The sequence below is a fragment of the Pelmatolapia mariae genome, linkage group LG20 (assembly GCF_036321145.2).
Source record: "Pelmatolapia mariae isolate MD_Pm_ZW linkage group LG20, Pm_UMD_F_2, whole genome shotgun sequence".
Lineage (NCBI taxonomy): Eukaryota > Metazoa > Chordata > Actinopteri > Cichliformes > Cichlidae > Pelmatolapia > Pelmatolapia mariae.
This window is the reverse complement of record NC_086244.1, coordinates 27,054,116-27,079,292: the sequence shown is the minus strand read 5'-3', so window position 1 is coordinate 27,079,292 and position 25,177 is coordinate 27,054,116. Positions and strand designations below refer to the sequence as shown.

Below are 25,177 nucleotides of genomic sequence, written 5' to 3'. Positions count from 1 at the left end.
GCTGAACATTAATTAAGTGACATAAATTCCTCCTAATCCCTGATGAAAAAAAGCACGAATGTGTATTCACTGCGAGTAACAGTGGCCTATCTCAACTGCTGACAGCCCTAGTGAGGCTCTTTGTGGGGGAAAAGAAACGCCGCAGCTTTATTTTATTTTTCTGTAAATTGCGGCTCTTATTTTTGTAGTATTTTGTATGTTCCAAGAGAGGTCCTCGTGCCATCGTCACAAAAAAATTGGCGCGTGACATGTGATGCACGGAAATAAGTGTAAGTTCAAGACTCGCGCCGCCAGCAGGGGACTCACTTTAACTAATTATTTCAACAAATGGCACCTGTTCGAGTGAAAGCATTAGCCGGGAGACCGGTTAACGCTAAACTCCTGTTTGGAAACTTTAAAGGAACTTGAAACAAAAACAAAAAAAAATCCCCTAAAACGCGTCGTGTGAGAACTTCACACACCGATAAAGGAATATCGAGCCTGAGGGACCAGGTGCAGATGACGGCTGTTTGTCGGTTTGAGGTAAGTAGCGGTATTTAAAGTGTAGAAACCATCTACAGTACCCACCTATTAGTCGCGAGCCGTTTGTGTCATTTGTGACCTTAATTGCCAGATTGGCTTCACGGGACAAAATAAGCCATTTCTAGTTTATCTCAAACGATTCAGGACGCGTATTTTTCGTGCTATATTTAAAGCTTTTAATGGCCCTACTTGAACCTTAAACCAGGACATATGCAACCAACTCTTCCTCTTTCATTTTTAGTGTGAGCGCGTTTCGCTGAAGGCCCAGTCTGCGTTTTGTCTGCACTCTCAGCATCTTGCTGACCACAGCCTAAATGCGCTACGATATTCCTAAAGATATAAAAGATTAATTTGAAGTTTTGCCTTCCTGATAAGGAAGAGTAGGCATAATGGGATGTAAATTTTACACAGTATGTACTTATGTGAGAGTTATGAGTGAATGAATGAAAGGTTTGTTCTTTATTTCCTCCTGTGGAACTCCATATTGGATGTCCTGTTGAGCCAGTTTGAAAGTCAGCTGGCTTGTTAAGTGAATTAATTATGACCAAGTAAGAGTGATGGGTCTCTTACTTAACAGTGGTCAGCTAAGGAAACGTGGATGTCCTACATTGCAATGATATCCTTTTTCAGGTCTCATAGTAGAAAACAGCCTCCAAGGCTGGGTGAAGTTATGCTCCTGTCATGCTCCACGTAGCAAAAAAACTACTTCCTGAATCAAGTGACAGATAATCATTACTGATGAGGTGTCTTTGGGTGTGGGTGTCTTGAGGGAATCCATTGTGCGTCACCTATTTACTGCAATGGGACCTGCAGGGTCAGGATCACCTGCTGCCACGTGGCTCCTGGAGGATTGTGGCCGGAACAGGTGAATTCAGGTGTTTACAAAGAGGTGTGGTGTGTTTGTTCTCGCTCACCTCTTCCCTGTTCTACCTACCCGCCCTGTGGGACTGTTTCCTAAAGAGACAGAGGAGGAGGAGGAGGAGCATGGTTGGCTAGATTACCCACTGCAATGACCGTTGACGCTTGTAGAGGCACAAACCGGTTTAAGGGATTGTTGTCATGCTTTTCATTTTTGTATTTACTGTAAAAATAGCTCGGTGACTGTTTAGTAGCTAAAAGAAGGTAAGGGTTACAGACGTGTGGGGGTTGACTGGATTGTATTTCAAAGTTAGGTTCAAGACAGACAAACTATACATCTTCTACTCTTTTCCTTTTTTTGTTTTTTTGTTTAACAGCATTAAGAGAATGCGTTTTTTTATACGCCGGCGGATGTCCCCCCTTAAACTGGTGCTCCTTGGGGGGACTCTCTTCATGGTGGTCTTGGTAGTTCTCCAGAGGGATGTTGGCTCTTCAGCTGGGGACCCCTGGTTACAGGATCTGGTGGTAAAGAGGGACAAGGTAATGGGGATGGTCCGAGAAGCTGTCAACAATATTGGCTTCCAGATCGGCGCTCCACAGCCACCACCAGTAAAAGAGCAGCCTACAGAGGACACCAAGTGCCCCAGTGGATTTTACACTCAGGCTGAGCTCAAACCTCACTTGGAGAGACCACCACAGGACCCCCAAGCTCCAGGGGCTGATGGGAGAGCGTTTCAAAAAGACAGCATGACCCCAGAGGAGGAGAAGGAGAAGGAGGAGGGAATGACACGGCATTGTTTCAACCAGTTTGCCAGTGACCGTATCTCGCTCAGCCGCAGTCTGGGGGATGACACCAGGCCTCCTGAGTAAGAGCATGTTATCAGATTTATTACGTACATAGCTTGGACAAGTCTCTGTTTTGCCAGTAAGTATGATGATATGTACACAGGCCAGATAATGTGCTGCATCACAGCTGGGGTCATACTCACAGAGGTGAATTATTTACATCTGTTTGCATAATGTGCTCCCATTTTCACTGGGAAAAAACCACTTAGTTGAAAGACTACTCTTACTGTAACCAATTTTAAATATAGTATGCACAGAATGCAGTATCCTGGTTAGTACAATGCAAGGTAATCTGTTGTAAATAGTTGAATCCGCTCTGTTTGTGCAACGTAATATTTGTACATCCCGGTAGGCCGGAGATTTATCCGCCCAGTGACTTTTATTGTGAGCTGGTTATTAAAGGTGATGCATATTGAGCTATGCAAAGTATCAGTGAGCAAACCTTGAATATTCTCTTATGTGTCACTTTGCAAGACTGCCACCATGAAAGCCTCTCACTCTCACACACACCTATTTGTCATTCTCTCTCTGCATTTTGACGTGGCTCACCACCACAGGTGCGTAGAGAGGAAGTTTCGTCGCTGTCCTCCTCTGCCTACCACCAGTGTTATTATAGTGTTCCACAATGAGGCTTGGTCAACCCTCCTCAGGACGGTGTTCAGCGTCCTGCACACATCTCCTGCTATCCTACTAAAAGAGATCATTTTGGTAGATGATGCCAGTACTGCAGGTAAGGGTTAAAAAACATGTACTCTAATGTCTTGGCATATGTGATGTGGAGGACTCGCTTACAAGAAGCCTCGGTTCAGTGGTGTGTGACAATACAGTACTGTTGGAGTAAAGTTTTATTGCTAGTAAGCAAATAATAAAGTTATTCCTTTTTTTTTTTTCTTTTAAATAATGTAAATAAAATTGTGGGCTTGAGCCTGTCCCCGCCATCATAGGAGGAGGGGAGGTTCCCAGTCTGTTGCAGTGCTAGCTGACAATCAATCATTGACGCTCACATTTATACTTGTGGCCACTTTTGAGTTACTAATTAACCTAGCAGCATGTCTTTGGACTGTTGGAGGAAGCTTGGGCAGCCCTTGATCATTAGATGATCATTAGATTTGAACCCAGAACCTTTTTGCTGTGACATGATGGTGCTAACCACTGCCCCACTTTGCCACCTGTAGAAAGTAATACTTCTTACATGATATAACTGTAATCATGAATAGTTAATTTAATGTGAAAGAAAATCACTAGGATGTGGGTTATTTTTTGTATGTATATGTTATAATCATGGAATAGCTGTCGAGCAATAAATGGGATAAATGCTGAAAATCTGTCAAGGCTCAACTTAATGAAACTGACCTTCAGGATTTTTAGGGCAATAATTCAGTCGCTTTATCAGCTTTGATAAGATAAACTAGAGTGTTCACTTGGGATTTTAGCAGCTTGCTCATAAAATGCAAGCAAGTAGTACTTTACAGATAGGTGAAGAGACTTGCATTTAGAGCAGGCAAACAATGGTCTGCATGGTCATATATGAGAATGACCCTGTGGGTTTTTACCAGGGATATGTCCAGGTTTGCTACAGTGAATATGAGCTGCAGGATGATAGAAAGCCTATGGGAGCACCTCCAACTCGGTGAAAGCAGGCAGAACAGTTATGATAAGAGACCTGTTTTTAATATTCTGTTCACTGCTTTCCAAAATGGGAAGTGTTTTACAATCCAGCATGTCAGGTGATATGACTTTGCTTGCACTGTGTTTGCCAAAGCTGACTACTCACTTTTGGAAATGGCAAACATTGTGCATCAGCATTCCTTCACCATTTTTACCTTTTTTAAAATCTACTGGCATGCCATTTGTTTCATAGAAAGACCCTTTTGTTATGGTTTGCTCTCTAGTTAGAATCTAAGCTATACAGTCAATGGAATGCCTTTTTATTTGTAGGTCAGGTTTACTACAATGTTGTAGCTAAAAGATTGCAATTGCACTAAAATAATGAGCCCACTGCTGCGCATGTCATCAAAAACCTCAAGCATCCTGTTGTTCATTAATGGTATTTGGTGGCCTAAATGAGCTTAAAATATCTTTTTTTTTTTTTTTTCTTTTTTGCAGCAGTTTTCACTCATATCATGTTGGCACCCTCAAATGCATTTCCTACTGTATGCGAGGTTCTCATTTGACTAACAGATCGCTTTCATAATGCTCATGGTGTGAAGCTGGAGGATTCAGTTAGACTGAAACTTGTAAGAAATGTGGTGTTCACTGTGGTCAAGAAGGCTTCTGCAGAGGAAATGTAACCTAGTTTTACGAGCAGTGTTTACAGTTCATTGGTATTTCTTTTTTCAGTGCTCTCATGGGTACAAACTTTATGGATGATTAACTTTTTCATGTCATTTCACTAAATGCTCTTGGTTTGAAGTTTAATGTCTGTCACATTAATCGCATTGATTACAAAGTGTAACTTTTATTGCAGCAAAGTTGCAGCTTGCCTAAAGACAACTTTTGTTTTACATAAAGGAAGGACTGATATGATTATGTTGCTTCCCTGCAGAGCATTTGAAGAGCAGGCTGGAGGAGTATATACGTCAGCTGAAGATTGTCCGTGTGGTGAGGCAGCCAGAGAGAAAGGGCCTCATCACAGCAAGGCTTCTTGGTGCCAGTATTGCGCAAGCTGAAGTTCTCACCTTCCTTGATGCACACTGTGAGAAAACACACATGCAAACAATACACAAGTCAAAGTTTCCATTTTAATCATCCCAGGTGATTTACTGAGGCATTTCAGAGTTGGAGGGGTGGGCCCCTAAGAGTTAAAAATGTATGTGCTTTTTCAGCTTCTAATACTGTAAATAATCTAATACTCCAGTACTCTAATACAAAAGTGTTTACTACAGCAGTAAACTTATACATATACACACATACCCACACAATTTTCACTTGTCCATATTTTGTAATACGTGATTATTTCATCTTACGTGTACTACTAAATAAAAGTGTTGGTTTTATGCGCTGCTTATGAATGTATTAAAACCACATAGTTTAAGGGCAGGACCCCAGAAACGGAGTGGTTTTAATGTAGCAGTATTGAAACGGATGTAGTCAAAACCTGCACCTCTTCTTTTAGTGACTGCTGCATTTGACACACGTAATCAATACAACTTGTTGAAGTGATCTCTTTTGTTTTACGCTCTTTTTATTTAGTAACTTTTAAACTCTTTCTGCCTAACTGAATCACCATTGGATACAGTTCAGCTTTTTCATACAAGATCCTTAATTACTTTGGTCTGTGCATTTATGATTTAATACGTACAGTATTTTGCATCAACATTTAAATATTTTCACACAGAAGAAAAAAAAAATCAGCTAAATATAATGCCAGCATACATCTAAACCAAGCTATTGGCTGTCGTTACTGTCTGTATGAGGTCAAACTCATTTTACATGGAGGGTCAAATGGAACCCACTTTGATCTTGAGTGGAACAGACAAATGAAACGCCACTTTGTATCAGTGTAAAGTTGTTTAACTACACATTTAATCCTGGGATATCTTATAATGAGATAAAGAAGTGCAATTTCAACAGCAAATCTTGGTTTTTCTTCATGATAAATGTATAAAATTACAGAAAATATTTTTAAAATTTCTTTTAAAAAAATTATTTATTATTCACTTACTTTGCTGTAGCATGAATGGCTCTTTATCAGCAGCAAAGCTGTAAAACTCACAAAAATACAGTTAAGTCACAAAAATCTATGGCCTCCTTCATATTTTCCAAAACTGTTCAGTTGTCCTGATTGGAGTCTTTGGCTGGCCGATTCTGGCCCCTGGGCCTTATGTTTGACATTCCTGGTCTATATGTTACACTGAATGTGGTATTATTTTTGTAGTTGATATTAAGAAGAAATATGAAGCCATCACTGTCCTGTTTTCCCCATTTAGGTGAGTGTTTCCATGGTTGGCTAGAGCCCTTACTGGCTCGAATTGTTGAGGAACCCACTGCTGTGGTTAGTCCAGAAATCAGCAGCATTGACCTCAACAGCTTTCAGTTCCATAAGCCTGTGGCCACCAACCGCGCCTATAACAGAGGTAACTTTGACTGGAGCCTGACTTTTGGCTGGGAAGCCATCCCCGAGGATGCAAAGAGGCTACGCAAGGATGAAACCTACCCTGTAAAGTAAGAACAGTTATGTTGGTGTCACATTCAACTTCCTGAACTGTATAAAATACCTGATTGGTTTTCTGCCTGACTATGAACATTTCAGAACACCCACTTTTGCTGGAGGTCTCTTCGCAATCTCAAAAACGTATTTTGAACACATCGGAACATACGATGACCAGATGGAGATTTGGGGCGGTGAAAATGTGGAAATGTCATTCAGGGTCAGACCTCTTTATCTAATCTCTGCTTACACAGATCCACTTTATGTCACAAGTCTCCTGTTACTGAGTTTGAGTGTCATTTTTGAGTCAGGTGTGGCAGTGTGGAGGTCAGCTAGAGATTATCCCTTGTTCTGTGGTGGGCCACGTCTTCCGTACCAAGAGCCCCCACACCTTCCCCAAGGGCACTGAAGTGATCACCCGCAACCAGGTGCGCCTAGCTGAAGTCTGGATGGATGACTACAAGAAGATCTACTATCGTCGTAACAAAAATGCAGCAATTATGGCCAGTGAGGTCAGTTTTAAGAATAATTTATCACCCTTGTTCTGATACTTTTTGGTTGGAATGCAGACTCAAGTTGATATGATTTTGTGCTCATAAGTTTATTAGTGTGTTTTGTTTTGGGGTTTTTTTTTGGGGGGGGGGGTTTCGTTTGTTTTGGGTTTTTTTTTTTAAAATAACACCCCTTTCGCTCTACAGCATAGATTTGGAGACATCTCTGATCGCCTGAATCTGAAAGAGAGGCTTCATTGCAAGAACTTCAGCTGGTACCTAAATACAGTCTACCCAGAGATCTTTATTCCAGACTTAAATCCAGAAAAATCTGGATCTGTGAGTCATTTTTATGAATAGCGAAAATCTAATGCGCAACATGTGATGTGTACCTGTGGCAATATTTAATTATTGTGTCCATGTTTGGTCCAGATTAAAAACTTAGGATCTAATATGTGCCTGGATGCTGGAGAGAACAACCAGGGGGGTAAACCTCTCATCATGTATCATTGTCACAACATGGGAGGCAACCAGGTAAAGTAACTGATGCAGTATGTTAAAGACGATTTGATTATGCTTTTCAGCATTCGAGTTCTAATTGGATGATTGTGTCCTTTAGTACTTTGAGTATACATCTCATAAGGAGCTGCGTCATAACATTGGAAAACAGCTGTGTCTTCATGCGGCGGTGCGATCAGACCCGGTGAAGCTTGAGCTGTGCCACCTTAAGGGGAAAGGTACCAGTGTGGCCCCTGAACAGGAGTGGGTCTTTACAGAGGTGAGGAGCAGTTGGAAGCCAACATGTCTTTCCTTTTTTTTTTTTTTTTTTTTTTTTTTTTTTTTAACATTTGGCCAAATGCAGCTAATCGCTATCATACTTGTCCACCACATGTAAAGCTACAGCTGTCTTCCAGGTAGCTGCAACTGGGAAATAAAGGGGAAAAAGAGTAAGCTTACTGAGTGTCATCATGAGGTTGCTGAAAAATCTAGTGGACGGTCATCGCAAAGAAAAACGTATAAAACCTCAACTTGCCGTGTGTACACTCTGAACTGCTTTAATGCATGATATATAATATGTAAGGTAGAAAACTTTAGAGGTGGTGCTAGGGAGATTTTACCTTCAGCAGGGCCATCTTTTGCTTTATATCTCCTGTGATGGTTGTGATTTTTCTCAAACTAGATGTTTAACCAATTGTTGTTGTATCCAAACAACAGTTATTTCTTTCAATTATTATGTTTATTTGAGTTTTGCCAACTCCTTCTGTTCTCCAGGAAAATCTTCTGAAGAATCCAAGCAGTGGACAATGTTTAGCGTTGAAAGGAGGCCAGATTTTGATGGACTACTGCAATGCTGCTGAACTCCACCAGCACTGGACTTTCACCTGACCTTCCAGTCTTCCCGCCGGGTGACCTTTGACACCTTCTACCCTCCCCCCCTTTCTCAAACCTGGCACAGAGGAGCCACATCAATATTGATTGAGTAGAACTTCACAGAAGCTGTGAAGCTTGGGGCGCATACTGAATGAATATTTAAAGAAGGAGGGACAAGGTAAAGACAGTCACATCTGTCAGATGCCTGGGGTGGTCTTAGTTCATTTTAAATTTATTTATGAAAGAAACTCTGCAAAGACATTTGCTGGTGGTTGGGGATCTTCAGCGTCTGGGCTGCGGCACTTGGGAGTGTCACCTTGATAATGGCAAAGCTGTGAAAACGTGTGACCTTAAATGACTGGATTTACACCTGAACTTCTTCTTCCTTTGTTTGTTTTTGTCAGACACTGAATGTGATAAGTTTATATCTTACTGAGGAGTAACAGATGTCTGCTTTTTAAATAAAAATTATGTTTTAGATGAGGGCTTGTTTGTACACAGTATGTTTTTTTTCTTTGTTTGTTTTGTCTTTTGTTTTTGGGGTTTTGATTTTTTTGTTTTTTGTTTTTAATTGCCAAGACTATTCCTGAAAGTTTTATATATAAAAACTAAAATATATTGGAGTTGTAACTATCATCTGTTGTACGTTGTGCTTCTTTGTATATATTTGCTATATATTACACAAGGCACTAATCTTAATTTTCTTTTTAGCTGGGAAATGGTTGGCACTGATTAACAAAATGTAGCCACTCATAGGAAGGAGTAAAGGAATAATTTACAAAGACTCTTTGGTTACTGATACTGCAATATCAAATCATCGGGCTTCAAAGCTACCCAGGCTTTCCGGGCTGACAGCCTGGAAACGCTTCATGATTCATTTTACAGCCCGAGAAAACTGTGTCCAGGGTGGTAGTCTGATAAGAACTCATTTCTACAAAGAGTTAAGACTTGCTTTGTCAGAGGTACCTGTTAGGCAGTTGTGCAACATTTATCTAAGGAGTGGCTGAGGAGCAAGAAACATTCCTGGCATTAAATTCATGTGAATAGACCTGAAATGTGACTTAACGCCACTGAGCAGGTTTATCAAACTTCATCTGATGGACTGTGCAGATTCTTGATTTCATATACAAATGAGATTTACATGACAAAGCAGGGTAAATGGCAGCGATTAAATTCTCTAAAATACATTGAAGGAAGCAATGGCACAGAGGCATTACCCATTTTGTACAGTAGGTGGCAGCACAGAGTCGGGAAACTTTTCTGCAAGGCGAGGATCACAGCTGAAATTTTGAGTGTCATGCAGCCACAGGGAAACGAGTGGTCACAGCAGAGACGGACGAAGAACAGATTGGTCAGAAGATGAGCTCAGAGAGTCTGACTCGCTCTGAGGTGTTTGGGCAGCTCAGGAGGGAGCTTTACGGGGAGGAGCGGTCAAGTCATTCCAATACACACTTATTCATCATACTGGGAGCATCTGTGAGTACAGCTCTTTCATGCAGCATATGATGAAATGTCTCGTTTAATGTGGTCACTGGTCTTGTAATAGCACCGTATTCTAAACACATCGCGGTGTCTGAAGTCACGGGCTGGTTTGAGAAAAAAACTTGCATAAAAATACATCCAACATCATACATTGTTGCAGTGTGGTAATCAGAATGAAAGCCAGGTGTGAGCGCATGCAGTTTGAAATGTGCTGCATCTGCTTTTTCCTTTGTTGAGCAACAATAGAAGCTGATGATTTGGCAGCAAAAACATTTTCACTGTTTTTGGCATTGAGCTGGGAACAAAGTACCAGTTCCATGTTTACTAGTCATGAATGTTTGTTCTAGTAACCTAATTCACATTTAGAAGTCTGAGTTCTGCAGATCAGGTGTGTTGCTGGAAAATGTGACTTATTCAATTACTCGGCAGATTCTCTTGCACCACAGTGATTATTTCCAAAGTTTACTTAGTCTTTGGACTCTGAGTGTCCGTTCACTGTGAATAGATCTAAAGAAACTTTTTTTTTTGAATTTGTATGATTTAAACAGGGAGATCTTGCTAAAAAGAAGATCTATCCAACCTTATGGTGAGTAAAGAACTGCAGCACGCACACAGCAGCTACATTAATAACAGAGCCGTGCTTTAAAGTTGTTTAGTCACCTTGTGTAATGAGGAGTTTGACCTTTGGCCAAAGTTTTCTGCATTGCTACCTTTGAATTTTTCAGGTGGTTATTCAGAGACGGCCTTCTTCCGGACAACACGTTTTTTGTGGGTTTTGCTCGGTCCAGCTTAACTGTAGAGGACATCAAGGCAGCATGTCTTCCCCACATGAAGGTAGTACCTTTAAGGGTGTTTGACTATTAAAGATAAGATTTTGTGTTTTCAGAAATCATTGTTCCTCATCTTCCCCAGGTCAGTGATGAAGAAAGCGACTACCTATCAGCCTTCTTCAGTAAAAACTCCTACCTGAGTGGCAGGTACGATAACGGCAGCTCCTTCGACCAACTCAGCAAACATCTGTCATCTCTACCTGGGGGCGCCAACGCTAATAGACTTTTCTACCTGGCTCTACCACCAACTGTCTACCATCATGTCAGCAAAAACATCAGAACCCACTGCATGAGCCTCAAGTTAGTACCTGACAAGTCCTTAAAAACAATATCTCACTTAGTGTTGATTGCATTTTCCTAATCCACTGTTTTTGTGGCAGAGGTTGGAACAGGGTAATTGTCGAGAAGCCCTTTGGTCGTGACCTCCAGAGTTCACAGGAACTGTCAACCCACCTTTCGTCCCTGTTTACAGAGAACCAGATCTATCGCATAGATCACTACCTGGGGAAAGAGATGGTCCAGAACCTCATGGTGCTTAGGTAACAAGCTCAGTACAGACTTTTTTTTTGGTGGACTTTATCACAGGAGTGAACTTTCAGGTTGTCATAGATGGTATTGCTGAATTTCAGAAGTATTCATTACTATTCAACTTTTCCATCCTCCTGTTTTGTTTTAGTAATATTTTACTCACTCATTTCCAGGTTTGGAAATCGCATTTTTGGACCCATATGGAACAGGAACAGTGTGGCCTGTGTGGTTCTCACCTTCAAGGAGCCTTTTGGCACTCAGGGCCGTGGAGGATACTTTGATGACTTTGGTATTATTCGGTGAGAGAGACTGCATACAGATAAATGTAAGTTTAAAAAAAGTTAGTTTGTAAACTTTCCCACATTACTTTCTTTTCTTCTTAATATAGAGATGTCATGCAGAACCATCTTCTCCAGATGCTCTGTTTGGTTGCAATGGAGAAACCTCCTTCTACCAGTCCAGATGATGTGAGGGATGAGAAGGTAAAACCAGGATTTGGGAATTGCTTTCCATGGCACGATTATCAAGTCTTTGCCATCCTTTATCCACCCCATTTTTTTCTTACAAACTCTAGGTGAAGGTGTTGAAGTGTATACCTCCTGTTGAAGTATCAGATGTTGTGCTTGGCCAGTATGTCGGAGATCCTGAAGGGGAAGGTCAATCCAGACTGGGATACCTTGATGATCCCACGGTGCCCAAAGACTCCTGCACACCAACTTTTGCAACAGCAGTCCTGCATGTCCAGAATGAGAGATGGGATGGTGAGGCTTTAGTCCAGCTTTTTTGTTCCTCACCTGTCTCTCCTAGTCTACATTTTATCAAGCCTCCTTAAATTCTCCCTCTTCTGCTTTTGCATCCATTATGCATGTCATCGCACCATGCACACCATGTACATCAGGAGTTCCTTTTATTCTGCGCTGTGGTAAAGCACTAAATGAGCGGAAAGCAGAAGTACGTCTGCAGTTCACTGACGTGCCGGGAGACATTTTTGGTGATTGCTGTCAGAGGAATGAACTGGTGGTGCGGGTGCAGCCAGATGAAGCCATTTACTTAAAAATGATGACCAAGAGGCCTGGAGTTTACTTCAATCCAGAGGAGACTGAGCTGGATCTCACCTACAAGAGTCGATACAAGGTACCTCAAGCTCATGTCAAAATATTCATTGTAATCCAGCTTTCAGAAGCAACTCTTACTCTTGAAGGAAACGTATTATGCTTTTCCTTACAGAATGTATATATTCTGTAAGGAAAAGACAATTTATTTATGAGCAATCCTTGTGAGCCACAACCTTAGGCTTAGACTGCTTCAGTTTTTTTTGTTTTTTTGGGGGGGGGGGTTTCTACTTTGAAATGATGTCAGTATGTGTGGAAATCCTTAATCCAGTCATCTCAGACAAATTGCTCCAGATGTTAGTACAGCAGTGACACCCACCTGTTCTTCAAAGACTCTCTTGGCAATAGATGGAGTTGGGAAAAAGCACAATAAATCAACTTTAAAATAATATTATATTTAATACATTTTGAGACTTTTATGGTGGATGTCCCATTGTTACTTATCCTTGATACTGTAGGTCAGTAAACTTGAACTTAGTATGCATGTAGGAGTTTAACAGCTGCTGTCTATGTGCAGGATGTGAAGCTCCCAGACGCTTATGAAAGACTCATACTGGATGTCTTCTGTGGAAATCAAATGCATTTTGTTCGCAGGTTGGTGCCATCATTGAAAACATGAGCACATCTGCACAGTTTTTGCCAAATATTTTATCAACACTTTTAGTTGGAGATGTGTACCGGCCACGTTTAAACAGCTCTTTTTAAGTTTTTTAGGCAGTGATTTTCAGTGTTCCCTCTTTTTATTTTTATTTATTTATTTTTGGTTGAAATGTTTTCATCTTTCTGTCTTAGTGATGAGTTACGGGAGGCCTGGAGGATCTTCACCCCCCTCCTCCACCACGTAGAGAAAGAGAAGCCACGCCCCATTCCCTACACATATGGAAGGTAACTACTGTTTTATGACGCAGAATGAAATACGCATATTATACTTTAACAGTGACAGTTCTTCTTTCCGTCTTATCTGTTATGTCCACAGTCGTGGTCCAAGAGAAGCAGACGATCTCCTGAAGAGAGTGGGATTTCGCTATGAGGGAACATACAAGTGGGTGCAGCCCCACACCGCTTAATTCTTTCTGTCTCACAATCAAGTACTTGAGAAAAGATTGCCACCACTGTAGAAAAAACAAAGTTTACAAACAATCAAGTTTACTGCAGTCACTGCTGTACTTGATTGATTTCTGCATGTACAGAAGAAAGCACTGCTTTTTATGACTAATTATGTAGAGAATGACAGCAGAGATTAAAACAAGCTGTAACAGTCTGATTTTGATGTAAATCTGGTATTTCTAAATAAATCATCATTCACTCTTTTTCTTGCAATTTTTTTAAAGCATTGCAAATATCTGTATTCCTACGACATTGTGGACATGGAAAATCTACAACCTTTATGGTATCTTATAGATAGAGTATAGGATAATTATTTACTGGCTGTGCCATTTAACTGTTAAGAATTCAAGAGTGTTCAATGTATTGTAAGGCCTTTGTTTACAATTGTCGCTAATGCCCAATGGGAGTCATAAACAGACCCATGTATACCAGAAGGACCTGCTGGCCTGGTTCGTAACAACAGGTGCCTCTTTTAGTATCAGTCATGCAGGAAACACATTTAAATGTCTGGCGTCAGGTAAGAACAACTCTCAGGTATGTTCTAATCTAAACTAAGAACTCTCTTACTAACATGTTAATCTCTTACAATGCATGAACATTAACATGTTTTCAAATGGTTTTATTTTTTTCTATTTCTATCAGCAGTTTTCACCAGATTGATTCTGGTTCTTGTACTTTGTCTCTGCCAGGTTCAAGGCCTAACTGGAACTGCATGCACACAGTTTCTTTCACATCAGTAATAGACCATTAAGTGATCCTGCCAGTACTTTGAAGGCAGCGGGAAGTGGAGCAAGAACAAACATCTTTTTAAACAACTTTTTGTAGTTTCTTGTGACAACCTATTGAAGTAATGATTTTAATGGTCCATATATATTTGTAAATTGTCATGCATTTCATAGATTTGTGTGAAGCTAGAAAATTGTTCACTGATAATGTAGAACCAGTAATCTTTCACCTTTTATTCAGCTGGATATAAAATCTGCACTGCTGCTGAACAATCAAGCAATAAAAAGTCATGCAAGCCTTTTTCATTGCACAAAGATTTTGTTGTCTTTCAAGTTCTGTTTGCATTTCCCATGACTTTATTCACTGAAAACTTGTGCACATAAATAAAATTCAAACCACAAACTGCTCACTTGCCGCATACTGTATAAATTAATGTAGTTTACTCACAAAAAAAAGCCCCCAAAATTAGCAAGCGGTAGTCAACTAACACACACATGCACATTTAAGAATAAATAGTCTTCATCATTATTACAATGAAGATAATCCATAGAAGTACCTGAAATAAAAGGAACTTTTTGGCAATCACAGAAAGCAAGTCTGGCTATTTATTTTTTTATTTTTTAATAAATTCACAAATCAGTCCCACGATGCAAACACTCCATTCTTCACTTTTTTCTCATCAAGAATTTAGTTCAGACTATTTGTATGTGATGCATCTACTTTTATTCTTGTCACTCTCCTGGCTGCAGTTTTGCATGGCTGCTCCGTCCTCAATGCCCCTGGCGTACAGACGTACCAGCTGACCATGGATCCTGACAGAAGTGAACAAATCTATTTAATTATAAATCTTATGTATCATAACGTATTATTGTAAGATCTTTACCCTACAATACAAAGTGCTATGAGGCAACTGTTGTAATTTAGCACTGTATAAATGAAATTGAATTGTAGAACAACACGTTGGGTGGTGCTCTTACCTGCAGAAGATCTCAGTGAAAGGCAGAATCTCTCCATCACAGTTCCACACGGACACAGCTGGAGTCTTTTTGCGGCACAGACCACACAGGATAGGAGCCACTGTTTTGTGCTCGTTCATCTTCTCTCGTTCCACCACACTCTGTGCCAATTGCTGCTGAGATCCATTTCTGCTTACAGTGTCCACGTATTCTCGCTCTTCGCCACCTATTGTGCGATTCAGCTCTCCGATTTCTTCATGCACCTCTTCTTCTCTGCCATCTGGGAGAGAGAAACGGACGGCCTTCACTCGATGGACCTCCACAAACGGCAGGTCAAACTAGGAGAAGTAGGAACGATTGGGTCAAGCAGTTTCTAAAATTTCTCAGTCCATTTTTGTTTTCAGCTGAACGTGATATACCTGGTCCTGTGTGCTTGTGTGTCTGTAGAGGAACTTGAGGAAGCTCAGTGGGTGAGTGTCCCATACTAGGATGAGATCCCCTGTTCCGTCTGCCAGATGAGCAGATGGAGAGAGACCTAATGGGCTCCTGGCACATGAGCTGGACATACAAGTGAGCGATACACACCTGAACCTGCCCTCCACACTCACCCATTCACCTAAAGAGAGACAAAGAGATTGTTCTAATTGTAGTATCTCCAATCTTAGCAGATGTTGATGATTTCTAAAAGAAAATAATGTTTGGCCAATGTTTAATTATAGAAAGAGGTGCCCCAGGGGTCATAAGGCAATTTTAATAGAGTAAGGAAATGGGGGAAAAAACATTTGTGTGATTTTACTTATTTCATTATGTGTTGTGGACAACAACAGGAAGGCAAGAAAAACTCAAACCACCAGTCGTGACAACCAAGGTATAGAGAAGGGCACGTCTGAACAAACAAAAAGTTGTATCTTGAAGCAGATGGGCTGCAGCAGAAGACCACACTGGGTGCGACTGCTGTCAGCTAAAAACAGGAAATTGAGGCTATAATTTTCACAGGCTCACCAAAATTGGACCACAGAAGACGGAAAAAAATCTTTTGTGGTTCAGTTTTGTTCCAGTGAATACTGATTGTTGGTAGAGTCAGAATTTGGCATAAACAACATAAAAACATGAATGCATCCTGCCTTGCATCAACACTTAAGGGTGGTGGTGTCAGTCAGTGTCAGTGGTGTCCTTTTATAGCCACAGGGTACCCATCTTTTGATGGCTTCTTCTCTCATCATCTCAAACTGGTTTCTTGAACATGACAATGAGTTCACTGCACTTAAACAGCCTCCACAGTCACTCAATCTCAAACCAACAGTCCACATTTGAGATGTGCACCAATCTGCAGCAGCTGTCTGATGTTATCATGTACCAGAATTTACGAGTATTTGTATCGTTACCTTCAGAGTCATTGCTGTACTGGCTGAAGTGGGAGCTGTACAGGGAGCCTGAATCAGAAGTGTGTGGGAATAGTCGCTCTGTACTTCTGGAGCACACATTGCACCTAAAAAGAACAAAGAGTTTCACTCTCCATCAAGTCTGTGAACTAACAAGCTCCCTGACCTTAGCAACAGCATTCATAAGAGCACTATAATCCATTCACAGACAGCCAGAGACACCTGCCCCAAACAAAAACTAAGGTACTAACAAGAGGCTTGGTCTCAACTTTCAACTAGATCAAGTTTCTCTTGCTATTTCTCTTCTACCCTCCTCAAGGAACGAGCAACCAACACCTGAGTCCCTGCTACAGGGGGTAGCAGTTACAGTATCTCAAAGTGAATTTGACCCATTTCACTAGTCCTTGAATAATAATGATGCTCCTCACAAGGGCACCTTCTCGCTTTCAAATTAAAAGATTAAAAATGATCTTCCTTTTTAAAACACCCACCAGAGTAACCAAAAAGTTAAAGGCTTTCATATTTTCTTCAAGGTCACGTTTTGGCCTGACTTGCAAGTGAAAGTTGCAGTTACATTAACAATGGGAGGAAAGCCAGAGCACAGTCTCTTTTTATCTCTTTCTAGTAGGCGTTTTACCCTGAGAGGCAGCGCGTTTTATCTCTAGGGCTGGAGAGCAGTGGGTCTGCTGGTAGATACTGAACTATGCCCGCATAGCTTCTGTTGCTCAGGTACACAACTGTACCTATACAGAAGAAAAAAAATAAGGTCGGGTAAAAATACAGAACACCAGATACTGTATATGTGCAAGATTTTAAAATAGAACAACAGTGGTTTTACTATAGCAAATGCTGAAAAGGGAAGCACAGATGCCACTAGAGACTTTCAATGTGGTCATCTTGATAACAGTTACAGTTTCAGGATGAATTTTTAACTTTGAGATAAAAATAAATATAGAGAATCTAACAGAATGTTCTTCGGCAGACTGTCATTTGCTTTGTTTTAAATGAATCATCAGTCTGGACCTGAATAGTCGTATCTAAGAGGTCCCATCCAGCGGTGTTTTTCACTCTCAGCCAGTACGTCTCCATAGAAGCCATAGCCCACCAGAGATACCGAGTAGCGTACCAGGGTGGAAGCATGGTGAACTGAACATACGTCTAATGGCTGAGAGTCTCCTGCAAGGCATTGAGGACATCAAGGGGTGGGTATACAAACTTATTTAAACAGTTCCAATTTTGAAAAAAAAAAATGATCAGGGTTACACTCCTTTTACATTCATGAGAAAGAAAGTTTTCACAAGACTCTGTGCGATTCTTTGAAAACATCAATACACCGTTAACTGCTTCCATAGGAATTTTGAGGGGAAGTAGCATCCAGGTACTGCTAATCAAATGCACTTGATTATTGATTATCATAAGTGTGAGCACTTCGATAAAAGCAGAAGATTTTGCAGTGTGCAGATCTGGAGCATTCAGGTGTTTGCTAACACAATGCCAAGGAGGAAAGGCATCAGCAATGATCTCAAAACCATCAATCTGGAAAAGTTTATAAGAGCATTTCTTAACATTACGGTGCTTTATTTTTCCTTAAAAACCAAGCACAGCACCACAAACACCTAATACCGACTGTGACGTAAGGTGGCGGAGGATTTGGGTTTGTTTTCTAGAGTCAAATGTGAGGCCATCTGTTTGACAGCTAATGCTTGCCCCAAATGGGGTCATCCAACAGGACAATGACCCCAAGCACAAGATCTACGACAGAATAACTTAAAAAGAAAAGAATCGAGATGTTGCAATGACCCAGTAAAAGTCCAGACCAGACAGGGCCTTAAGAGACCTGTGCATGAACAAAAATATCCAAACCTCAATGAACTGAAGCAAAATTGTAAAGAAGAGTGGTAATACGAATATAATTATTTCAAGTTTTTGCTACTGAATATAGTTCTTTGAGACATGGGGTGTACTTAGTTTCCACGCAGCTGCAGAGAGTCTTGTGAAAACGTTATTTTTCACATGACCGTATGCAATATTTCCTCACCAATAATGATGTGCAAAGCTGAAGAAACAGGATCAATAACCCCCACTGTGGCATAACACACACAGTCTGTGGAACCTAAAATAGATAACATATATCAGGAAGTGAGAGTGACACCTTTCAATCTGAAGCCATCAGTTTATAATTGCTTATGAACAACAACCTGCAGGGATGATGCCAATATGAAGTGGGCATGGCTGCAATGTGACAGCGGGATCAGTCTCACAAAGACCTGCCTCTTGTTGTGTCCGCCCAATCAAACCATGAAGTACTTCACTGAACATGCCATCGCCACCCACACAGACCACACTGCAATAAACAAACATAATCGTTTCTATTATGAAAGCACCTCACAGTGCTCTTTCACAACAGTATTTATACCGCTGCGCTGATAGCGCTTACCCATCAAAGCCTGTCAGATCTTTCTTCAAGAGGTGGTCTCTGGCCTGGTTAGCCCGTTCAGTCACTGAAAAAGTTTATATAATGATTACATGTAAACTGTAAGGCTGTGTATCAGAGTTAAACTTTAAACATCAACTGTGCGATCAGTTTACCTATAACATGAGAGCTGATCCCAGCCAGCTCAAACAGAGGGGCAACAAGTGAATGGTAGATCTCTCTTCCTTTCTTTTTTCCTCCAAATGGGTTGATGAACACCAACAGTCTATGCGGACGCAAAGGACCTGAAAGATGCATGTTGAATATCACAGATGGGAGCTCAAAACGTCAGACATGCAACTGATTATTTTTTTTGTTAAAGTAAAATAATAGTCTATTTAGGAGAAATACAAGGTTAAATATCAGCTGTGTTTCTAGTCCAATTATCCACCCCTACTGTGAGTTTTGAGGGCAGTCCTTAGGTGATTTGTCCACTGGTCTCTGAGGACCCGACTGGGGCAGCTGAACTGGGTCCGGCCCAGGCTCCACAACAACCCATAAGTGCTTCTACTTCTGCTACGCTTGATGTAGAAAACTGAAGGCAGATGACAGATACAAGAAATGGAAACCATGCTGTAAAACCATAGTATCAACTGTTGGAAGTGGTGGTGGTGGGGGGGGCTACAGGCACACATTGCACAAAATTGTAAAGTTAGCTGTGAACTTGTGTGTATACTTTTCGCACTACACCGTCATCTAAAACCCACCTGTGAAATCTTTGTCTGTGTCTTCAACTGACTTCTGGGGCAAGATCTCCACCCGACCGTTCTCCACTCCAACCACCTCTGCCACAGGTACTGAAACTTCAATCGTGCAAACGCACAGTGTGAAAAAATTGAGTAAACATGTTTCTTTGTGTCGCTGCAACTGAGTGAACTTTTTAACTCTACAAAAGGATTGTTTCTCATTTTTCACTTGTCATAGAAATTAATGTATGATACAGCTGGTTCCTTGCCAGGTCTCAGGCCCAAACAATACAATAATGCTAGCTGAAATTCCATGCTGCTTCAGTTCCATCGTGGTGCCCCTATTCGTTTATGCTGCTGCTTTATTAAGATGTGGTGGCTCACGAGGACGCTTGAATAGAGCTGAGCTATTGTTTGTGTGATACCTTTAAAAACGTAAGATGGAGAAGGCTTATTGTGTCTGCTGACCGATTGGCACACCTAAAAGGATCAAATTCTACATCATTTACTATGGCAGTGTATCATAAATCACAATGTGTTAGTGGTTTTAACTGGACAGTATTAAAATATTTTTTCGCCTATATTTGTGGATGAGACAGAAAAAAAAACACTTTTTTTTTTTAAAATGCAAACTAGAATTTAAGCTCAGTGTTGGCGTATAATATTATGCCAGGAGGTGGGTGTGTTTGTGCCTGTGTTTTTAGTAAACTACCTTTGTAGGTCATGTGTCATGTTTGTGCTGCTCAACTCGTTCTTCACGTTTTCTGCATGCACTTAGATTCAATTGATGTGCCCCTTCCTGTGTTCAAACTTAACGTCTAATTTGTAATTGGTGTTTGTGGTGTAGGCCACTGTCTTTTTTGTCAGTTCAGTTCAGTTTATGTCAGTACAGTGCAGACGAAGCAGACTTTCTCTTTTAAATGTGGTGTTGCAAAGTGGTCCATGTGTGTACATTTATATTTGGCTCTTTAAATGTTAAGTAAAACAGGGGAAAAGTGCATTGTGAAACTTTGTGAGTGTTTGTGTCGCGCTCTCATTTAAACACAGTCTCTATAAAGCCCCATTAAACATCTAGGATACAGATGTGAGGGAGATACACGAGCACTTACCTGTTTTCTTGTCACCATTCTTTTTATCTGCCTCAGTCCATTTCAAATGCCAACCTGTGAGGACGGCCCGATATCTTTTATTTCCGATCCACAAACTTGACTCCAACCTCAGGTCAGTCTCCATCTAGAAAAGCGCTTTCAGTCACAGAGTTAGTCTTTCCCGTACGCGTTCCTGATCACACTTTATGCCCATGGCGTTTGCATGCCTGAGAAGTGCAGACACCGGCGATCTGATCTCGTCATCAGTCGGCCTCAGTCCTTATCTGATTTGAGGACGTTTTACATGTTCATCTAAATGAACCCGGAGACCTTTTCTGAATACAGGCTCAGAGTATTATTCCTTTAAAATGCTGAAGTCACCGCCCGGTACACGGGCGTTATTCTGAAAATACCAATTTCCTATCTGCACCCTCCTCTTCTGATACCTGCTCGATTTGCATGTTGCGCTGCTGATTGGATGCCAGGTGTTTACCTGGAGCAATGTGGCCAAGTAATCTGACGCGAATGTGTGCTTTCTCTCTGTTTGATTGACCTAAAAGTATTGCTTCGTTGACAGAATGAGAAATTTAAATGCATTTCTCATTACGTCATCTAAATATTTTGAGTGTGGAAGCCTCTGTAAATCATCAAATATTAAAACTAATAATACTTGTTGTAGACTAATATAGGACGACAAGTAGCAGATAGATGGCATTTAAAATTACAGTCTACCGTAATTTATTTTTTTTACAAGGATGAGACTTTTAAATAACAGAATGAGACAGACTATAAATCTGACATATGCAGCAAGGAGGACAGCAAAGTAAAAGAAATAACTAAATAAATAAATCCTCATCCAAAATCTTTTTTGCAGTAAACGATAGGATATAAAGGCAGTTTATCCGAAGGTTGAGAGTATTAATTGATTAGTGCTGAAGCAACATTTTTATATTTTAGCTGGCTGTGCGGCTTTTTTTGGTTTTGTTTTGTTTTGTTTTGTTTGTTTTTGTTTTGTGGGATTGCTCTTACATTTTTTTAAATCTCTAATATAAACTTTTTCAACAACAGTTTGTTTAATCCAGTGTCTATTCAAAAAATCCTCTTTTGTGTTTGGAAGTGTTTGAAAATGTGTTGCATTTTTATCATATTATTTAAAAATCTTAATCTAAACAGAGAATGTTGTCTAGTAAAATGTGTGCATCAGTTCCCTGTTAATTTACAAAAATGTATAACCTCAAATTACCTATAGTTGTCTGTCTATGTTAGCCACCGTCGGGCCACAGCAAGGGTTTATGGCCACTTTTTTTCTTTTTCAAAATAAATCCGATTAATACAATAGGTACAACTTTTATTCTGAAATCCCGGCAGAGCGGAAGTGTATGACGTTATTGTGGCACGCTCCTTCCTCTTGCTTTCCTTGCTAGCAGGTCCATTTAGTTAGCTAGCGAAACAAGCTCTTTAACCCCGTAGGGGAACTGTTATGAATCATTTGACCAGTGTAGTATAATTGATTTTTTTGATTTTCATAATCTTGTTAGTAATTGATATTGGAAAATGAATATACGAAACGCACGGGTAAGTATAGAGAAATTCACTCGAGAGCCACGCTGTTTCTGCACAGAGCTAAGCTAACGTTACAGGCTGCAGTTTAGCTGAGCAGATATCGCCGGTCAGCTGTGTGACCCTTTTTATGTGTTTCTTTCAGCCGGAGGACCTAATGAACATGCAGCACTGTAACCTGCTGTGTCTTCCAGAAAATTATCAGATGAAATACTACTTCTATCACGGCTTGTCATGGCCACAGGTAACGAGCAGTGCTGATTCCAGTTTCCCTGTCTCTGCCAATGGCTCTGCTCCTATCATACAGACCATTACAGTGTGTACGGTTATGGCTCTAATTGTTCTTCCGTTTAAATCGTTCCAGCTCTCATATATAGCAGAGGATGAAAATGGGAAAATTGTGGGATATGTGCTCGCAAAGATGTAAGTATTAGCGAGCATATTTGTATCCTGCTGTCACTTTTAAGAAAACGCATTGATTCTTATGACTATTGCAAACTCTTTATAGGGAGGAGGACCCAGATGATGTACCTCATGGACACATAACATCCCTGGTGAGTCGGAGCACAAGCGACAACTCAGACAACTCCTTTGCCTCTTTTTCTTCATATTCTGTTGGGTGCTCCTTTTGGGGGTTCACCACAGCGGATCTGCCTCCAATCTCATCATGTCGCTAGCATTTCCTCTGTCATTCAAGCCCTCTAAATATCCTCCTTCACTACATTCCTGAATATTCTTCATGGTTTTCATCACTTCTGTTTCTGGCACCTCCATAATATATCCACTATTATTCCATTGCACATTTGCAAACTATCACATCTTTGCCTCTTTATCTCCAAACTGCTCATCCTGAGCTGTCTCTCTGATGTACTAATTTCTGATCGCATCCTTCTTGGTTACTCCCAGTTCTAATCTTAACATCTTTAGCTCTTAAACCTCCAGCTTCACCTAAAACACTCTGTCTTCTAGGCAGTAAAGCGGTCCCACCGACGTCTTGGACTGGCTCAGAAGCTGATGGATCAAGCCAGTCGGGCCATGATAGAAAACTTCAATGCTAAATATGTCTCACTTCATGTTCGCAAGAGGTACTGCGGACTCTTGGCTTGTTGCAAACTAGGGTTTATCTCTTTGTGTACATAAATGATTGTATGAATTCCTATGTACAAAATGTGTTCTGACTCCAATTGTATCTGTAAGTGCTCCTGTTTTCAAGAAATGTTTTCTCCCCACTGCAGCAACCGAGCTGCCCTGCACCTGTACTCAAACACACTTAAATTCCAGTAAGTATTTCTATTTCTCTAGCAACATTACTGTTAAGTTTTTTTAATGTAATTCGTGTACTACTACAACTTTTATTTTATTTACATCAGCTGGGCTACAATAGTTTAATAATACTGGTAGTCGATATAATTTGACCTGTGTTTAGTATAATTAATCAGATAACTGTATCACAAATGTGATAGTTACTTATATTGGTAGATAATTATAAGATTATTATTCCCAGGTAGTACTGGGTTTTGTTTTGTTGTTTTTTTTTTTTTTGTTTGTTTGTTTTTTTAAAGTCTAAAGGCTCAGTCTACTTTTTTCTTTCCCTGACCATGCTTTAAAAATAGTTTAAAGGGTCATTTTCTACATGATTGTTTATATAGATGAAAGAATGTTGGTTGGATTAGTGATAGTTTCAACTATAACTCTCATTTTTAAAATACATTAAAATTCTGTTTGAAAATATGCTGAACAGCTGAATGTTTTTTGGACCGACTTTAACTGATCTATTATCTTGTCCCTTCACAGGATTAGTGAAGTAGAGCCTAAATACTATGCAGATGGGGAGGATGCCTACGCCATGAAAAGAGACCTGGCCCACATGGCTGATGAGGTACTTAATTTTACATCTTTTTTTTTTTTTTAAATATAAGCTGCTTTAGTTTGATTGTCACTCACTCTGAATTGCCCCTTAATATGAGCAAGTGACCAAAATCTGAATGCGTTACTCTTTTTTTTTGGGGGTCCCCTGGTCATCTCACAGCTGAGGAAACCCGGAGCACGTGTGCCGGGTCAAGAGGCACAATCTGGCCAAAGTCCGTCGGGGTCCGGTGACCATGAGAGAGAAAGCGAGAGAGACAGCGGAGGAGAGAGCAAAGAGCTGAGCGAAGTCAGCGAGGCAACAGAAAGCACAGATGTTAAAGATTCCTCTTCTGATTCACAGTGACACTGCAGCTCTAGACATTTTTAAAATCATCCCTTGCATCCAGTTTTTATCTATTTGCCATTTCCCCTGACCTTACAGACTCTGATTATCTCGGCACCAAAAATGTTCCAACATTTACGTCACTTTTTTATTTTTGGTAATTCTGGTTATTTTTTTTCTGCAGTGATGAGCAGAGACTTTATTAATAGCATCAATCTACTCAGTTATCTAAATTAAATAAAAATTAATTACTGGTCTGGTCATTTTTATTGGATTACTGTCATTGTAAAAGCTGTGTGAGATTTAAGACCGCCTGTACTTTTCAATTGGTCTTTATTTAACAGAATAAATCTGTCAAATAATACTTTTTGTATTTCATTTTTGTCAAAAAAGGCATCAAATAATGAGCATCTCTGAACGAAAACCAGCAGAGTCTGATAAAAGTTACTCAACTACCACCTTGGTATTGTGAGTGACGATCTGATTAAAAGTTAAAGACCCAAAAAATAGGATTAAAAACGATGATGTTGGAATAAACGGATAAAAAGAAAAATTCTTCCACGTTAATGATTTAACCCAACTCATTGTGTCTGCATTCTTCCTCTGTGGGCTACGTCCTTTTCTTTTTCCAAAAATGGTACTGTAGCTTCCAAGCTGAACTAATCCTCTGCAAAGAGTTTGTTTTTAATACATACGATTAAAGATGGAAAGGACACCATAGATATCTGTCCTCAGGTAACTGCTTGAACACATGACAAGGAGATAAACATGAATCACATGTGAGCATGCCACCAGTTCAGTATATGGTGTAGGTAGGT

The 25,177-nt window shown here is 40.4% G+C and overlaps 4 protein-coding genes across 4 annotated transcripts; 3 read left to right on the top strand and 1 right to left on the bottom strand.

The window, feature by feature from the left end:
• The first annotated feature begins 184 nt into the window (after positions 1-184).
• Positions 185-8,794, top strand: galnt6 (UDP-N-acetyl-alpha-D-galactosamine:polypeptide N-acetylgalactosaminyltransferase 6 (GalNAc-T6)). Its single transcript, XM_063464244.1, has 11 exons — positions 185-522; positions 1,758-2,246; positions 2,784-2,956; positions 4,772-4,921; positions 6,156-6,390; positions 6,479-6,596; positions 6,688-6,888; positions 7,075-7,206; positions 7,300-7,401; positions 7,487-7,645; positions 8,140-8,794. The coding sequence occupies exons 2-11, from the start codon at positions 1,768-1,770 to the stop codon at positions 8,251-8,253; spliced, it is 1,863 nt and encodes a 620-aa protein (XP_063320314.1). The 5' UTR covers positions 185-522; positions 1,758-1,767; the 3' UTR covers positions 8,254-8,794.
• Positions 8,795-9,581: 787 nt separating this feature from the next.
• LOC134618505 (glucose-6-phosphate 1-dehydrogenase-like) lies at positions 9,582-13,407 on the top strand. The gene is made up of 12 exons (XM_063463933.1): positions 9,582-9,714; positions 10,269-10,306; positions 10,446-10,554; positions 10,633-10,850; positions 10,931-11,089; positions 11,252-11,377; positions 11,467-11,560; positions 11,653-11,839; positions 11,977-12,212; positions 12,708-12,784; positions 12,983-13,075; positions 13,167-13,407. Exons 1-12 carry the CDS (start codon positions 9,598-9,600, stop codon positions 13,255-13,257), a joined length of 1,545 nt encoding a protein of 514 aa, XP_063320003.1. The 5' UTR covers positions 9,582-9,597; the 3' UTR covers positions 13,258-13,407.
• A 1,313-nt stretch (positions 13,408-14,720) lies between these two features.
• Positions 14,721-20,753, bottom strand: zgc:158263 (ceramide kinase family protein). Its single transcript, XM_063465441.1, has 13 exons — positions 20,630-20,753; positions 19,542-19,637; positions 19,232-19,369; positions 18,951-19,079; positions 18,799-18,862; positions 18,560-18,705; positions 18,400-18,474; positions 17,385-17,537; positions 16,999-17,104; positions 16,365-16,468; positions 15,399-15,595; positions 15,001-15,317; positions 14,721-14,835 (listed from the first exon to the last, which is right to left on the bottom strand). Exons 1-13 carry the CDS (start codon positions 20,751-20,753, stop codon positions 14,721-14,723), a joined length of 1,764 nt encoding a protein of 587 aa, XP_063321511.1.
• Positions 20,754-22,000: 1,247 nt separating this feature from the next.
• On the top strand, positions 22,001-24,692 carry naa10 (N-alpha-acetyltransferase 10, NatA catalytic subuni). The gene is made up of 8 exons (XM_063464285.1): positions 22,001-22,183; positions 22,314-22,412; positions 22,533-22,591; positions 22,677-22,722; positions 23,138-23,253; positions 23,404-23,448; positions 23,963-24,047; positions 24,198-24,692. Exons 1-8 carry the CDS (start codon positions 22,163-22,165, stop codon positions 24,378-24,380), a joined length of 654 nt encoding a protein of 217 aa, XP_063320355.1. The 5' UTR covers positions 22,001-22,162; the 3' UTR covers positions 24,381-24,692.
• Positions 24,693-25,177: the final 485 nt, after the last annotated feature.

What these genes read in the sequence shown, in the direction of transcription:
- galnt6 (XM_063464244.1), top strand. Translation starts at nt 1,768, where the DNA reads ATGCGTTTTTTTATACGCCGGCGGATGTCCCCCCTTAAACTGGTGCTC. An exon ending in AGATGATGCCAGTACTGCAG is followed by an intron (nt 2,957 to 4,771) that starts GTAAGGGTTAAA and finishes GCTTCCCTGCAG; the next exon opens with AGCATTTGAAGAGCAGGCTG. An exon ending in GATGAAACCTACCCTGTAAA is followed by an intron (nt 6,391 to 6,478) that starts GTAAGAACAGTT and finishes TGAACATTTCAG; the next exon opens with AACACCCACTTTTGCTGGAG.
- LOC134618505 (XM_063463933.1), top strand. Translation starts at nt 9,598, where the DNA reads ATGAGCTCAGAGAGTCTGACTCGCTCTGAGGTGTTTGGGCAGCTCAGG. An exon ending in TCATCATACTGGGAGCATCT is followed by an intron (nt 9,715 to 10,268) that starts GTGAGTACAGCT and finishes TGATTTAAACAG; the next exon opens with GGAGATCTTGCTAAAAAGAA. An exon ending in AAGATCTATCCAACCTTATG is followed by an intron (nt 10,307 to 10,445) that starts GTGAGTAAAGAA and finishes TGAATTTTTCAG; the next exon opens with GTGGTTATTCAGAGACGGCC.
- zgc:158263 (XM_063465441.1), bottom strand. Translation starts at nt 20,753, where the DNA reads ATGGAGACTGACCTGAGGTTGGAGTCAAGTTTGTGGATCGGAAATAAA. An exon ending in GACTGCCCTCAAAACTCACA is followed by an intron (nt 19,080 to 19,231) that starts GTAGGGGTGGAT and finishes TGCATCTTTCAG; the next exon opens with GTCCTTTGCGTCCGCATAGA. An exon ending in TATTGGCATCATCCCTGCAG is followed by an intron (nt 18,475 to 18,559) that starts GTTGTTGTTCAT and finishes TATCTATTTTAG; the next exon opens with GTTCCACAGACTGTGTGTGT.
- naa10 (XM_063464285.1), top strand. Translation starts at nt 22,163, where the DNA reads ATGAATATACGAAACGCACGG. An exon ending in TGAATATACGAAACGCACGG is followed by an intron (nt 22,184 to 22,313) that starts GTAAGTATAGAG and finishes TGTTTCTTTCAG; the next exon opens with CCGGAGGACCTAATGAACAT. An exon ending in TCACTTCATGTTCGCAAGAG is followed by an intron (nt 23,254 to 23,403) that starts GTACTGCGGACT and finishes TCCCCACTGCAG; the next exon opens with CAACCGAGCTGCCCTGCACC.